Genomic DNA, 13,988 nt, shown 5'->3' with positions numbered 1-13,988 from the left:
GATGAGGATCCTGAGGCTCAGAGGAGTAAACGGATTTGCCCATGCACACAGCTAGAAAGAGTTGAAGCCAGGAAGCAAGCTATCTGGCCCCAGAGCTAGATTGTGTGGTATGTGTGGGGGCTGTACGTGTGGAGTGCGTGTCTGTGTGGTACGTATGATGTGTGAGGTGTGTAGTGGATATATGTGGGGTGTGTGTGTGGTGTGTATATGTGGAGTGTGTGTGTGGTATGTATGTGTGTGTATGTACGGAGCATGTGTGTATGGTATATATTAGGGATCCCTAACCCTCGGGCCACCAGCTGATACCTGTTGGGAACCAGGACACACAACAGGAGGTGAGCAGTGGGCAAGTGAGCGAAGCTGCATCTGTATTTACAGCCTCTCCCCATCACTCGCATTGCCGCCTGAGTGCCGCCTCCTGTCAGATCAGTGGCGGCATTAGATTCTCATAGGAGCGCAAACCCTATTGTGAACTGTGCGTGTGAGGAATCCAGGTTCCCCGCTCCTCAGGAGAATCTAATGCCTGGTGATCTGTCACTGTCTCCCAGCACCCCAAGTGGGAACCATCTAGTTGCAGGAAAACAAGGAATCTCAGGGCTCTCACTAATTCTACATTATGGTGAGTTGAATAATTATTTCATTATATATATCACAATGTAATAATAATAGAAATAAAGTGCACAATAAATGTAATGTACTTGAATAGTCCTGAAACCATCCCCCACCCCGTCTGTGGAAAAACTCTGCCAGGAAACCAGTCCCTGGTGCCAAAAAGGTTGGGGACCACTGGTGTATATGATGTATGGAGTGTGGGGGCTGTGTATGTGTGGAGTGGGTGTGTGTGTGGTGTGTATGATGTGTGAGGTGTGTTTGGTGTTTAGTATATGTGTGTGGTATGTATGATGTGTGGAGTGTGTGTGCATGATGTGTGGAGCGTGTGTGTGTGATGTGTGGAGCATGTGTGTGTGATGTGTGGAGTGTGTGTGTATGATCTGTGGAGTGTGTGTGTATGATGTGTGGGGTGTGTGTGGTGTGTATGATGTGTGGAATGTGTATGAGTGTGTGTTTGTGTGTGTGATGTGTGGAGTGTGTGTGGTGTGTATGATGTGTGGAGTGTGTGTGTGATGTGTGGAGGTGTGTATGATGTGTGGAGTGTGTGCACTGTGTTCGATGTGTGGAGTGTGTACTGTGTATGATGTGTGGAGTGTGTGTGTATGATGTGTGGAGTGTGTTTTGTGTATGATGTGTGGAGTGTGTGTGTATGATGTGTGGAGTGTGTGTGTATGATGTGTCATGTGAAGTATGTGTGTGGTGTGTGATTAGCATATGTGTGGCATGTGTGGTTTGTGTATGTGTGGCATGTGGAAGTGTGTGTCTGTGTTATGTAGTGTGTGTATGTACATTCTTCTGAGGAGAGGGTTCACTGCTTTCCTCAAACACAAAACAAACAGCAAAGAGCCTTGGCTTTAGGATGAAATGGGGAACTTGGCACAGGTAGACCAGGGTTATCTTTCTGCCTAATTTAAAATATCTGATCTTTTTGGGTAAATAGCAACATATGCCTGGAGTTATAAATTGTAACTTGGCTTTACATTGTGTCTTTCGTCAGTTCAGACTGCTACAACGAACATCGCCTGGGTGGTTTATAAACAACAGGCATTTATTCCTCACATTTCTTTTTTTTGTTTGCTTGTTTTTTTGAGATGGAGTCCACTCTTTTGCCCAGGCTGGAGTGTAGTGGCACAATCTGGGCTCACTGCAGCCTCCACCTCCCAGGTTCAAGTGATTCTCCTGCCTCAGCCTCCCGAGGAGCTGGGATTACAGAGGTGTGCCACCATGCCCGGCTAATTTTTGTATTTTTAGTAGAGATGGGATTTCACCATGTTGGCCAGGCTGGTCTCAAACTCCTGACCTCAGGTAATCCACCCGCCTCAGCCTCCCAAAGTGCTGGGATTACAGGCGTGAGCCACCACACCTGGCCTAGTTCTCACATTTCTAGAGATTGGACAGTCCAATATCAGGGCACCAGCAGATTCAGTGAGGGCCTGCTTCCTCATAGACAGCCATCTTCTCACTGTAACTTCATATGGTGGAGGGGTCTTTCTCAGGCCCCTATTAGAGGGGCACTAATCCCCTGCACCAGGGCTCTGCCCTTGAGAGCTAATCACCTCCCAAAGACCCCCTAGTAACCATTGCCTTGGGGTTAGGATTTCAACAGGCCGGCTGAGGTGGCTCATGCCTGTAATCCCAGCACTTTGGGAGACCGAGGTGGGCAGAACTCCTGAGCTCAGGAATTCAAGATGGCAAAACCCTGTCTCTACTAAAAATACAAAAATTAGCCGGGCGTGTTGGCACACACCTGTAGTCCCAGCTACTTGGGAGGCTGAGGCAGGAGAATCGCTTGAACCTGGGAGGCAGAGGTTGCAGTGAGCTGAGATCCTGCCACTGCACTCCCAGCCTGGGCGACAGAGTGGGACTCCGTCTCAAAAAAAAAAAAAAAAAAGAAAGAAAGAAAAAAGAAAAATCATAGCTTGGGCTTGGGCTGCCTGCTGTGCGGGGAAGCGCCCATCAGGACCCATGTGGACGGTGTCTGTCAGCATTCCCTTCCCTGGCTCCCTTTTTACACCTCTTTCCTTGTTTACCTGACTCCCTCCTTCTTCCTTCTTCTCTTTTCTTCCCTACCCAGACATAGCAAAGAATGGAGTAGGCTCTGAGATACCCATGAGTGCTGCTGAGTGGACGTACCATCCTGTCAGTCCCCTGAGAACCGGCATTCACAGTCCACCCAGCACTGACAACAGTGTCTGGAACATCACAGGGCTCAACAAATAGGGATCGAATTGTGGTCTCTGGCTCTCATTTCCTTCATTTTCTACCTTATTTTCTACAGTGTTGTACTTATTCTCCGTGTCTCTGATGCTGCCTTATTCTAATGAGGCAGGGCAGAGAAGTCAATGAATTGGCATGTGGCTGGATAGATTTTTCTGTTCTCTATTTCCTAGCTGGCACACAAGACCTTCCTTCCACAATCTGACCTCCAGCCACATCTCCCACACTTGACTTGAACCTACCCCAAATACTTTTCCCCAAACATGCTATTCTTGTCCTCTGATCTTTTGTGCCTGCTGTTTTTTGTTTTTTCTTTTGAGATGGAGTCTGGCTGTCACCCAGGCTGGAGTGCAATGGCACAAGCTCAACTCACTGCAACCTCCACCTCCCGGGTTCAAGAGATTCTCCTGCCTCAGCCTCCCAAGTAGTTGGGATTACAGGCATGCACCTGTAAACATGTAACCATGTAACCATGCCTGGCCAATTTTTCTATTTTTAGTAGAGACGAAGTTTCGCCATGTTGGCCAGGTTGGTCTCAAACTCCTGACCTCAGGTGATCCGCCCGCCTCGACTTCCCAAAGTGCTGGGATTACATGTGTGAGCCACTGCGCCCGGCCCTGCTGTTTTATTTGTCTGGAATGTGCCACCACCCACCCTAAGAACTCCTATCTTTCAAGACTGGTTAAAGTACTAGCTTCTTCATGACCCACCAGACCCCAAACAGTTAACCACCTTACCCTGTTGCTTTCCCCTGCACCTTATGTACCTTCGCTTTAGTACTTCCTTCCCTCTCTTGCAATCCCATGTAAATACTTGGTTACCCTATCAGATTAGCACTAACTGGGAGGAGGAACCAGATCTTCCTTTCTGAATCAGTTGGACTCAGAGGCAGTAGCATGCTTGAGCTAGCTCCTACCAGCTCAGGGGAGCTGGTGATGTGTAGCTCTTCTCAACTCTGTGTTCAGTTATATCACATTAGCAGCTTGAAATTGGCCATGGAATTTTGTCCCATTGACCATAGCATTTTGTCCCATGGAAGCTGACAAACGCTACAAATCAAGGCATCCCCACAACCAAAGCTGGTTTACCTGCAAACTAATACAGTTAAAGACATTCAGTAAATTGGCATCCAATAGATTTTGTTTTTGTTTTTTGAGACAGAGTCTTGCTCTGTCGCCCAGGCTGGAGTGCAGTGACGCGATCTCGGCTCATTGTACCCTCCATCTCCCAGGTTTAAGCAATTCTCCTGCCTCAGCCTCCTAAATAGCTGAGATTACAGGCATGCACCACCATACCTGGCTTTTTTTTTTTTTTTTTTTTTTGACGGAGTCTCGCTCTTGTTGCCCAGGCGGGAGTACAATGGTGCAGTCTCAGCTCACTGCAACCTACACCTTCCAGGTTCAAGCAATTGTCCTGCTTCAGCCTTCCAAGTAGCTGGGATTACAGGTGCCTGCCACCACGCCCAGCTAATTTTTTGTATTTTTAGTACAGATGGGGTTTCACCATGTTGGCCTGGCTGGTCTCGAACTCCTGACCTCAGGTGATCCATCTGTCTCAGCCTCCCAAAGTGCTGAGATTACAGGCATAAGCCACTGCGCCTGGCCACATCCAATAAATTTTGAATGGGCAAATGCTTTATGCTCTGGAAAATCCCCCCATATTAAAGTCAGCTACTTTTTACTCATATGGGTAAATGACTTTCGTTGACTTGTTTTTCTATATTATCCTGCCATTGGTTAGGGCCTAGTCTTTGAATTTAACTAGGACTTAAACATTAATATGTACCAGAATAACTTGAGGACACTAGTGAAAATGCATATTCTGGCCAGGTGCAGTGGCTCACGCCTGTAATCCCGGCACTTCGGGAGTCCAAAGTAGGCAGACCGCTTGAGCTCAGGAAACCAGCCTGGGCAACATGGTAAAACCCCATCTCTACAAAAATATACCAAAAAAAAAAAAATTAACCAGGTTTGGTGGTGCATGCCTGTAGTCCCAGCTACTTGGGAGGGTGAGGTGGGAGAATCGCTTGAGCCTGGGGAGGTTGAGGCTGCCGTGAGTCATGATCGCACCTCTGCACTCCAGCCTAGGTGACAGCGAGACCCTGTCCCAAAAATAAACAAATAAATAACTTTTAAAAATGCATATTCCTGGGCCTGCCCTTAGCAATTCAGATTCATAGGAATCTGCATCTTATCAAGAGGCCTAAGTGGTTATAATGAAAGGTGAGCACACTAAAATGCTTTGACCTTCATGCCAGCTTTCTTCTCCATGGTTTAAGGAATCAGAACAGACAGCAACAATTAAAATGTTTAGGCCAGGCATGGTGGTTCACACCTGTAATCCCAGCACTTTGGAAGGACGAGGTGGGCAGATCACAAGGTCAGGAGATCGAGACCATCCTGGCCAACATGGTGAAACCCCGTCCCTACTAAAAATACAAAAATTAGCTGGGCGTGGTGGCATGACCCTGTAGTCCTAGCTACTTGGGAGGCTGAGGCAGGAGAATCGCTTGAACCCGGGAGGTGGAGGTTGCAGTGAGCCGAGATCACACCACTGCACTCCAGCCTGGTGACAGAGCGAGACTCCATCTCAAAAAAAAAAAAAAAAAAAGTTTAAAATCCTCATTTTGACATTCACATCAGCCACCCTCCTTCCCCTTCCACCAACCCTTAACTGGAGCTCCCTCTCTGCTGTCCTCTGGCAGAGGCTTAAGGGGAGACAAGTGGCCAGGGAGAAGGACAGAGAAAGCAAAGGTATGGGTGATGCAGACCCAGAGTGTCTACTGTGAGCTGGTGGGAGACCGGAGACTCTTCTGTAGAAACTCTCAGAAAAAGATGGTCTGGGGTGCATGCTCATCAGATGAACAGTTAGTTGTGTGAGCCCAGGAGCTTCAGGGTGGGGGTAGCAGCAGCAAGTCATGGGTAGTTGCGCCAAGGTTCCCACTAAGCAGACCAGCAGGGCAGTGATCACAGCGTAAAAGAGCACTGGGTCAAGTCTAGAGAGGAAGGCTAAGGGGAACATTATAGACCAGGTGGTAGTGATCAAGTCAGCTCAAGCAGGAAGGTTCAGGCCAAGGCCAAGGTCCTGGCAGCCAGGATGAGCCCCAGATCTGAAGAAATGTACACAAGAGTGCTCGTCCTTGGGCAGAGGCTGTTTGCCTGCTGCTCACCTGAACGTGCCTTATGACCTTACAGCCATGGGTGGCATGGGGACTCTGTGGGGACAGCTAGGGCAAGACCTGGAATCCAGGCCTCCCTCCAGCTCCTTGCAGTCAATAAAGCATGTTACCTCCTCTTCTGTTCAGGCTTTCTAGGAACCGGGTGTGGGGCAGGTCCCCTGCAACTCCTCAGCCCTGAAGGGCAGACTCTTTTTTCTCTAGGAAATGGCCAGTGATGAACTGAGGGAGTTGAGGAATGCCATGACCCAGGAGGCCATCCGTGAGCACCAGATGGCCAAGACTGGCGGCACGACCACTGACCTCTTCCAGTGCAGCAAATGCAAGAAGAAGAACTGCACCTATAACCAGGTATGGACAGTGAGGGGACGGGCCAGAGGTGCAGGAGGCTGCAGGGGCATAGAGGTGGAAAATCAGAGAGAAGCTTAGGGAAGAGCCAGAGGGGAGAAAGGGTTAAAACTCTCTAGGCTTTGCCGGGTGCGGTGGCTCACGTCTGTAATTCCAGCACTTTGGGAGGCCAAGGCGAGTGGATCACCTGAGGTCATGAGTTCGAGACCAGCCTGGCCAACATGGTGAAACCCCATCTCTACTAAAAATACAAAAATGCCGGGCGCGGTGGCTCACGCCTGTAATCCCAGCACTTTGGGAGGCCAAGATGGGTGGATCACGAGGTCAGGAGATTGAGACCATCCTGGCTAACACGGTGAAACCCCGTCTCTGCTAAAAATACAAAAAAATTAGCCAGGCGTGGTGGCAGGCACCTGTAGTCCCAGCTACTCGGGAGGCTGAGGCAGGAGAATGGTGTGAACCCGGGAGGTGGAGCTTACAGTGAACCGAGATTGCACCACTGCACTCCAGCTTGGGCGACAGAGTGACACTCCATCTGAAAAAAAAAAAAAAAAAATTAGCCAGGCGTGGTGGCATGTGCCTGTAATCCCAGCTACCCTGGAGGCTGAGGCAGGAGAATCACTGGAACCTGGGAGGTGGAGGCTGTAGTGAGCTGAGATTGCACCACTGTACTCCAGCCTGGGCGACAGAGGGTGACTCTGTCTCAAACCAAATAAACAACGAAAAAACCTCTCTAGGCTGGGCCAGCTCAGTGGCTCACACCTGTAATCCCAGCACTTTGGGAGGCTGAGGCAGGCAGATGGCTTGAGCCTAGGAGTTTGAGAGCAGCCTGGGCAACGTGGTGAAACGTCATCTCTACTAAAAATACAAAAATTAGCCAGGCTTGGTGGTGTGTGCCTGTAGTCCCAGCTACTGGATGCGAGGGAAATGGGTGGCGATGAGGCAGGAGAATCACTGGAGCCCAGGAGGTTGAGGCTACAGTGAATTGAGGCTGCAGTGAGCCATGATTGCACCACTGCACTCCAGCCTGGGTGGCAGAATGAGACCCTGCCTCAACAAAACAAAGAAAACCTTAAAAACTCTCCAGGCTGCAGAGAGAAGGGCAAGCCTTGATAGACTAACGTTGTGCACCTGTGGCTTCTAGACAACGTTCTCCTGAGTTTAGAATCATCCCGCTATGTGTCTATGAGGCTTGGTCAGTGTGTTCTGGTCTGCCCTGACGTGACAATAAGAAGAATCAGACTCATGGCGGCTGAAGAGTCGTAGACAGTTGGAAGGGAACTTGGCAATGTGAAACCCAGCTCCCTCATTAAACACCTAGGGAAACTGAGGCACATACAGGCCACAGATGGGCTTTTTAGCCTTGCCCAAGAAAGGAGGCCAATGTCAGAGATAGTAATAAACCAGATCCAGACCTTTCTGCCTGCAATCCAACTAACTTGGTCAATAAAGCCTAAGGGCTTTAGCTCTGAGTCCTAAAGTTGAAGACCATTGCCCCGGCATGGGGAACTTGGGAAGGCTGTGGAGGCCCCTTCTCTTAAAACCAGAGAATGGCCTCCTCTTTCTGGGTTGCACATGGTATGCCCTTAGAGCACAAATATCCTTGGATTCTAACTGGTGTCTAGTCATTCTAGAACTCTATTCAGAGTTCTCCGTCTGTTCGGCACACACCATTTATCAAGAGCACCTTGCCTGCGGCATTCTGTGGCCAGGGCAGAAATGCGGTCAGCCTTGCCATTCCGGAGGAGTCCCTTGGAGTATTCCAGTTCTGGAATTCGGAGATGTTTGTGCAAGCTTCTGCTGTCTCTCAAGCACCTTTCCGTGTGGAGTGATGCGCTTCCTGTGCCTCACTTCTTTCTAGAAGTAAACTGCCCACTAGCAAAGTTTTCTCTCTGCTTGTCACTGCTTTCCAGTGACCAGGCTGCGCTAAGCTGTGTCCGCCTGGCAGACTGCTAGGCTGCTGGGGCTCACTCAAGGAGGGTGGTGGGCATAACTCGTCCCACACCACAGATTCCCAGCTGACATCATTCGTAGCTGATTGTCAGCAAAGTAATGACTTGCTACATGTCGTGGCCAGGCGAGGACAGCCTTAGAAAACCAGAACAGGAGGTGTTAAATCTGGAAATGCCAGGGCTTTACTGTGGGATACCCGGTTCCTGCACCTGAATGATGAGGCTAAGAGGATGAGAAAACGTAACATTAAATGGTCCCAATGATATTTAGGACTTTTCCTCTCTGGGCCTCAGGTCTTCCACCAGTAAAATAAGGAAGATGAACCAGACCACTAAGCCTGCTTGCAGCTCACTCCAGTGAGCTTGTCCAGTAGGGTGTGTTCAGGGCTAAGTCAGGGAATACTTCCTGTAGGAGATAAGTCTTGAGGCAAGAGAAGAGAGATCTGTTACAAAAGATCAACAAGAGTGACCAACAAGAGTGAAAGTCCAAATTAGCTGAGCGTGGTGGCGAGCGCCTGTAATCCCAGCTATTCAGGAGGCTGAGGCAGGAGACTCGCTTGAACCCAGGAGGTGGAGGTTGCAGTGAGCCGAGATGGCACCACTGCACTCCAGTCTGGGCAACAGAGCAAGACTCCAGTGTCAAAAAAAAAAAAAGAGGTGAAAGTGCAAAAGGCCAGGTTAAGCCAGTAAGATACTGGGAGTGAGCTGATGGGCTGCCTGCCAGAGCAGAGGAATGCATAATACTAATATTATGGAGTTGTCAGTGACAAGGAAATTGCCAACGGGGGGTGGGAATCTCAGTGCCAACCTCTGGGATTTGGACCTACTCCTAAAAGCAGTGGGAGCCATGTCAGGTCCTAGAACAGGGGAGTGACTTCATGAGTGGCTCTTCTCTCTCTCAGGTGCAGACACGCAGTGCTGATGAGCCCATGACTACCTTTGTCTTATGCAATGAATGTGGCAATCGCTGGAAGGTCTGTATGTTTATATATTTCCCCCTTCCCTGTCATCCACATACCTTGCCCACATAAGGCGTAGCATACCCACAACCCAGAAGGGGCCTTGTGCATGGCAGCACTTGCCAGCCTGCACAGAGTAGGCCTGCAGAGCCAGAGATAGTGGCGGATTGCTGTTGGGGAGGTGGGGAGAGAACACACATGCATGTTTTCATTTTAGAAGGGCACCAAGCTGGGGTGGGGGCAGCAGCCCACATTTTGTCACAGGATGAGCAAGTCTGTCATTTGAGCACAGATGGAATCAGCTTCCTGAGATCCACAGAGGAGAGGAAAAACATTCTGCACTTGAACCACGCCTCTTTGGAAAGTGCTTCCACAGATGGTATTTCCTTTGAACCTGGCCACAGCCAGGATGGAAAACAGGAAGGCTGGGCCCTGTCAGAAAAGAGTTGAACCTAAATGCCACCAGGTCATCCTTCCCTCCTAAGGGATCTCTGGAAGTCTTAACCAAGTCTGTAACTCAGACTGCCCCAGCTTCTGCAAAGGCAGAAGTTTTGTTTTCACGCATGGGAGCCAAGCAAAGACTCCTCCCAGAGTGCTCCTTCCTGCCAAGTCTCCTGAAGGAACAGAGTGTGGTCACGTGACTAATGTCAGTTTCCAACTGCTATCTGACTTGCACGTGCACCATGTGTTGTCTGGGCCACCAGGCAGGCTGCAGGTGCTCCAAAAGTTCTAAGGTACTTAGCAAGAAGTACAAGTCGGGATCCCCGGCTTCAGGTCCCATTCTGCCCTACTCACCCTGAGCATGTTACTCACCTCACTGAGCAAAAGAGTAATAATAATGCCATTCTCCCAGGGTTGAGGATGTGAGGATCATTTTTTTTTTTTTTTTTTTTGATTTGTACTTCTTGCTAAGTACCTTAGAACTTTTGGAGCCCAGATCTTGCTGGAGTGCAGTGGCACGATCTTGGTTCACTGCAAGCTCCGCCTCCCGGGTTCACGCCATTTTCCTGCCTCAGCCTCTCCAAGTAGCTGGGACTACAGGCGCCCGCCACCATGCCCGGCTAATTTTTTTTTGTATTTTTAGTAGAGACGGGGTTTCACCGTGGTCTCGATCTCCTGACCTCGTGATCCGCCCGCCTCGGCCTCCCAAAGTGCTGGGATTACAAGTGTGAGCCACCGCGCCCGGCGAGGATCATTTTGATATGAGGGTTATTATGTATGCATAAACACTTTGCAAACAACTACAAGAATTGTTCCTTTATAATGTTATTCTTACTTTCAGACAAGGAAATTGAAATACGGAAATAGTTAATCAGCATAAAGCCACAGTTTGGAGCACTGAAAGCCGATGCTCTGACTTCCTGATCAATTCCTTTACTTTTTTTTTTTTTTTTTTGAGGTGGAGTCTCGCTCTGTTGCCCAGGTTGGAGTGCAATGGCGTGATCTCCGCTCACTGCAAGCTCCGCCCCCGGGTTCACGCTATTCTCCTGCCTCAGCCTCCTGAGTAGCTGGGACTACAGGTGCCCGCCACCACGCCCGGCTAATTGTTTTGTATTTTTAGTAGAGACGGGGTTTCACTGTGTTAGCCAGAATGGTCTTGATCTCCTGACCTCGTGATCCGCCCACCTCAGCCTCCCAAAGTGCTGGGATTACAGGCGTGAGCCACTGCGCCCAGCCTCCAATTATTTTTCTTACTAAGGACCTCAGTAGCCCTTACTGGGGCCTCATTAGAACTGCCATATTTTTTAAGGTAAAAACCAGATGATTATGTATTTTTTCCTTTTTACACTTATTGAGCACTTAGGGATGGGGCCAGTATAGTGGTCTACTGGTTTAGAGCATGGGCTTTGGCATCAGGCTCAAATCCTAGCTTTATCCCTTACCAAGTGACTTAACTCAGTGACCCGAACTCACTGAGCCTGGATTTCCTCATCTATAAAATGAGGGTATTCATATCTAGCCCACAGAGCTGTTTTGAGGAGTAGAGAAGGTAACACACGTAAAGCATTAACAGAGCCTCTGAGAGTTCATATGGCATCTTTGTCAAATTAGGAAAAGGTGTCCCTTCCTCCAGGCGACACAGCCTCATGCCAGGGTACAGAGCAAACAGAGCAGGGGCTACGTTTCAGCCTCAGCTTGCCCCTTTGGCCAGGCTCTTTTGTGAAGTCAACAAATTATACAACCATACAAAAAAAAGCCCTGAGCACAGACATGCCTGGTACATAAAACCACTATTCTTACTATTTTGGGTATGTCATCTACTAGTATTATGGAAGTTTGGGCAAGTTACTTAACCTCTCTGATCTGCTTCCTTACCTGTAAAAGTAGGAGTGATTGCCGGGCGCGGTGGCTCACGCTTGTAATCCCAGCACTTTGGGAGGCCGAGGCGGGCGGATCACGAGGTCAGGAGATCGAGACCACGGTGAAACCCCGTCTCTACTAAAAATACAAAAAAAATTAGCCGGGCGTAGTGGCGTTTGGAGGCCGGTGAACACCTGAGGGGAATTGAGACCAGCCTGACCAACATGAACCCCATTCTATAAAATACAAAATTACCAAGGACCCAGCTACTCAGGAGACTGAGGCAGGAGAATTGCTTGAACTCGGGAGGCGGAGGTTGCGGTGAGCCAAGATCGCACCATTGCACTCCAGCCTGGGTGACAAGTGAAACTCCGTCTCAAAAAACAAACAAACAAACAAACAAATTGGGAGTGATACTAGTGCCTACCTCAGAGTGATTGTAAGGGTGAAATGAGTTAATACGTGTTAATACTGCCTAGCACAGAGTCAATGCTCAATAAATGTAGCTCTTGTGATTTTGTTACTGTTAGAGAAAGGACATTCTGAATGCTCTAAATCCAGCTCCTCCTCCTTGACTCTTACTAGTTGGAGGGACAGGATCCACTAGAGGTAACAACGGCAGACTTCTGAACACATTTTCAGATGGTCTCTGTTGCCATGTGGGAGACCGAAAGTCTAACCAAGTGATTAGTAGTCATCCCAGTGACGTTCTTGACCATAAATTGAGAGCTCAGCACATTCCTGGCACCGAATTGCCATTCATTTATTACCTGATATCATTCTCACATTCACAAGCATTATGAGCTCATTTTACAGGTGAGTGATTTGTTCAAGATCACACAGCTAATAATGGCAGAGCTGGGCTTTGGACTCTGGTCTGTGTGGCTCCAGACACCACCTTCTTTTTCATATTCCCCTACAGCCTCCTTATAGGATGCCGAGAAACCTTTCAAATTTTGTTGCCTTTCTGGTTTTGTAGTTCTGCTGATGGAACAGCCAGGACCACCATGAACAAGGTGAGGAAGAAGAAAGAGGAAGCGCTGAACTGTATGAACTGGAGAAGCAATAAAAATTAAAGTGAAGGAAAATACTGAACTCTGAGTGGGGTGGTATGAGTTGGAGGAAGAATTCTCTTGCAAATTAATAATCGGTCATTAGAAACAATTGGTTAATGGGGGAGCCTAATTGGAGAATGATGCTGAGATTCTGTATTGATGAACCTCTTTTAGAAACTGCAGAGGGCTGGGCACGGTGGCTCATGGCTGTAATCCGCAAACTCTGGGAGGCTGAGGTGGGAGAATCGCTTGACCCCAGAAGTTTGAGTCCAGCCCAGGCAACATAGCAAGACCCCATCTCTATAAAAAAAAAGAAAAAGAAAAAATAAAGAAACGGCAGTGCCTTAGACCTGAGGTGTCATATCTTGGACAGTGGGCTGGCAGATCTTTGCTTTGAGTTCCTTGTCTCCCATCTGGATCTCCCAGCCTTTTCCGAATTGAAAAATGCCAGATCAACACAAACCTCACCCCACCCCCACCTCAGAGTCACACGTGCAGAACAGTTGATACACCATTTGGCTTCAGCAGATATTACTTCCCTACTACGTATTAGGTTGCTGCAAAAGTAATTGTAGTTTTTGCAATTACTTTTGCAGTGGCCTAATAGAAATATTTCTTCCCTACTCTTTCCTCATCTCTTCCCAAACTCTCTGGTATTCCCTGTTCACGGCTGGCTGTGGGGGCCTTTGAGGACTCCAGATCATATCTCTCTAGGCAGGGAACAGATCCTCTTGAGCTGGGCTTTCTGAGTGGGCTTTCTTGAGTGGGCTTTCTGAAGATTACAGCAGCACTCTGACTTCCATGGCCCCTTGAAAGTCCTGAGCCTCAGAACCTGCCCAGGCCCTAGCAATGTGTCCCTCACAGCTCCATCTGTGACCTGAGCTTCAGAACACATCTGCAGAGCACAGAGACCTTGCCATGCTTCTCCCATGATAATTATTGGCTTGCTTTTTTTTTTTTTTTTTTTTTTTTTTAGAGGCTGGAATGCAGTGGTGTGATCTTGGCTCACTGCAATTTCCACCTCCCAGGTTCAAGCAATTCTCCTGCCTCAGCCTCCTGAGTAGCTGGGACTACAGGCATGAGCCACCAAACTCGGCTAATTTTTTTATTTTTAGTAGAGACGGGTTTTCGCCCTGTTGGCCAGGCTAGTCTCGAATTCCTGGGCTCAAGTGATCCACCCTCCTCAGCCTCCCAAAGTGCTGGGATTATAGGTGTGAGCCACCGAGCCTGGCCTCGGCTTGCTTTTGATGCTGACAGGAACTTTTGGCAAAGCTGGAAACTTCTAGAAAAGCCTTGGGGAAGCTGTTGGGGCAACTGTAACCCAAGTTCCTCATATACCCTGGACATCATTTACTCTAGAATTGGTTAC

The 13,988-nt window shown here is 48.7% G+C and overlaps 1 protein-coding gene across 1 annotated transcript in view; it reads left to right on the top strand.

The window, feature by feature from the left end:
- Positions 1–13,532, top strand: part of TCEA3 (transcription elongation factor A3) — a 45,270-nt gene extending 31,738 nt beyond the window's left edge. The window contains exons 9-11 of the mRNA XM_058444116.1: positions 6,209–6,355; positions 9,207–9,278; positions 12,544–13,532. Of these exons, the coding sequence (XP_058300099.1) occupies positions 6,209–6,355; positions 9,207–9,278; positions 12,544–12,552 (228 nt within the window). The 3' untranslated portion in view covers positions 12,553–13,532. The remainder of the gene's footprint in view (positions 1–6,208; positions 6,356–9,206; positions 9,279–12,543) is intronic.
- Positions 13,533–13,988: the final 456 nt, after the last annotated feature.

This window comes from Hylobates moloch, unplaced genomic scaffold (assembly GCF_009828535.3).
Source record: "Hylobates moloch isolate HMO894 unplaced genomic scaffold, HMol_V3 SCAFFOLD_9, whole genome shotgun sequence".
NCBI lineage: Eukaryota > Metazoa > Chordata > Mammalia > Primates > Hylobatidae > Hylobates > Hylobates moloch.
This window is presented reverse-complemented; position numbering and strand designations above follow the sequence as displayed.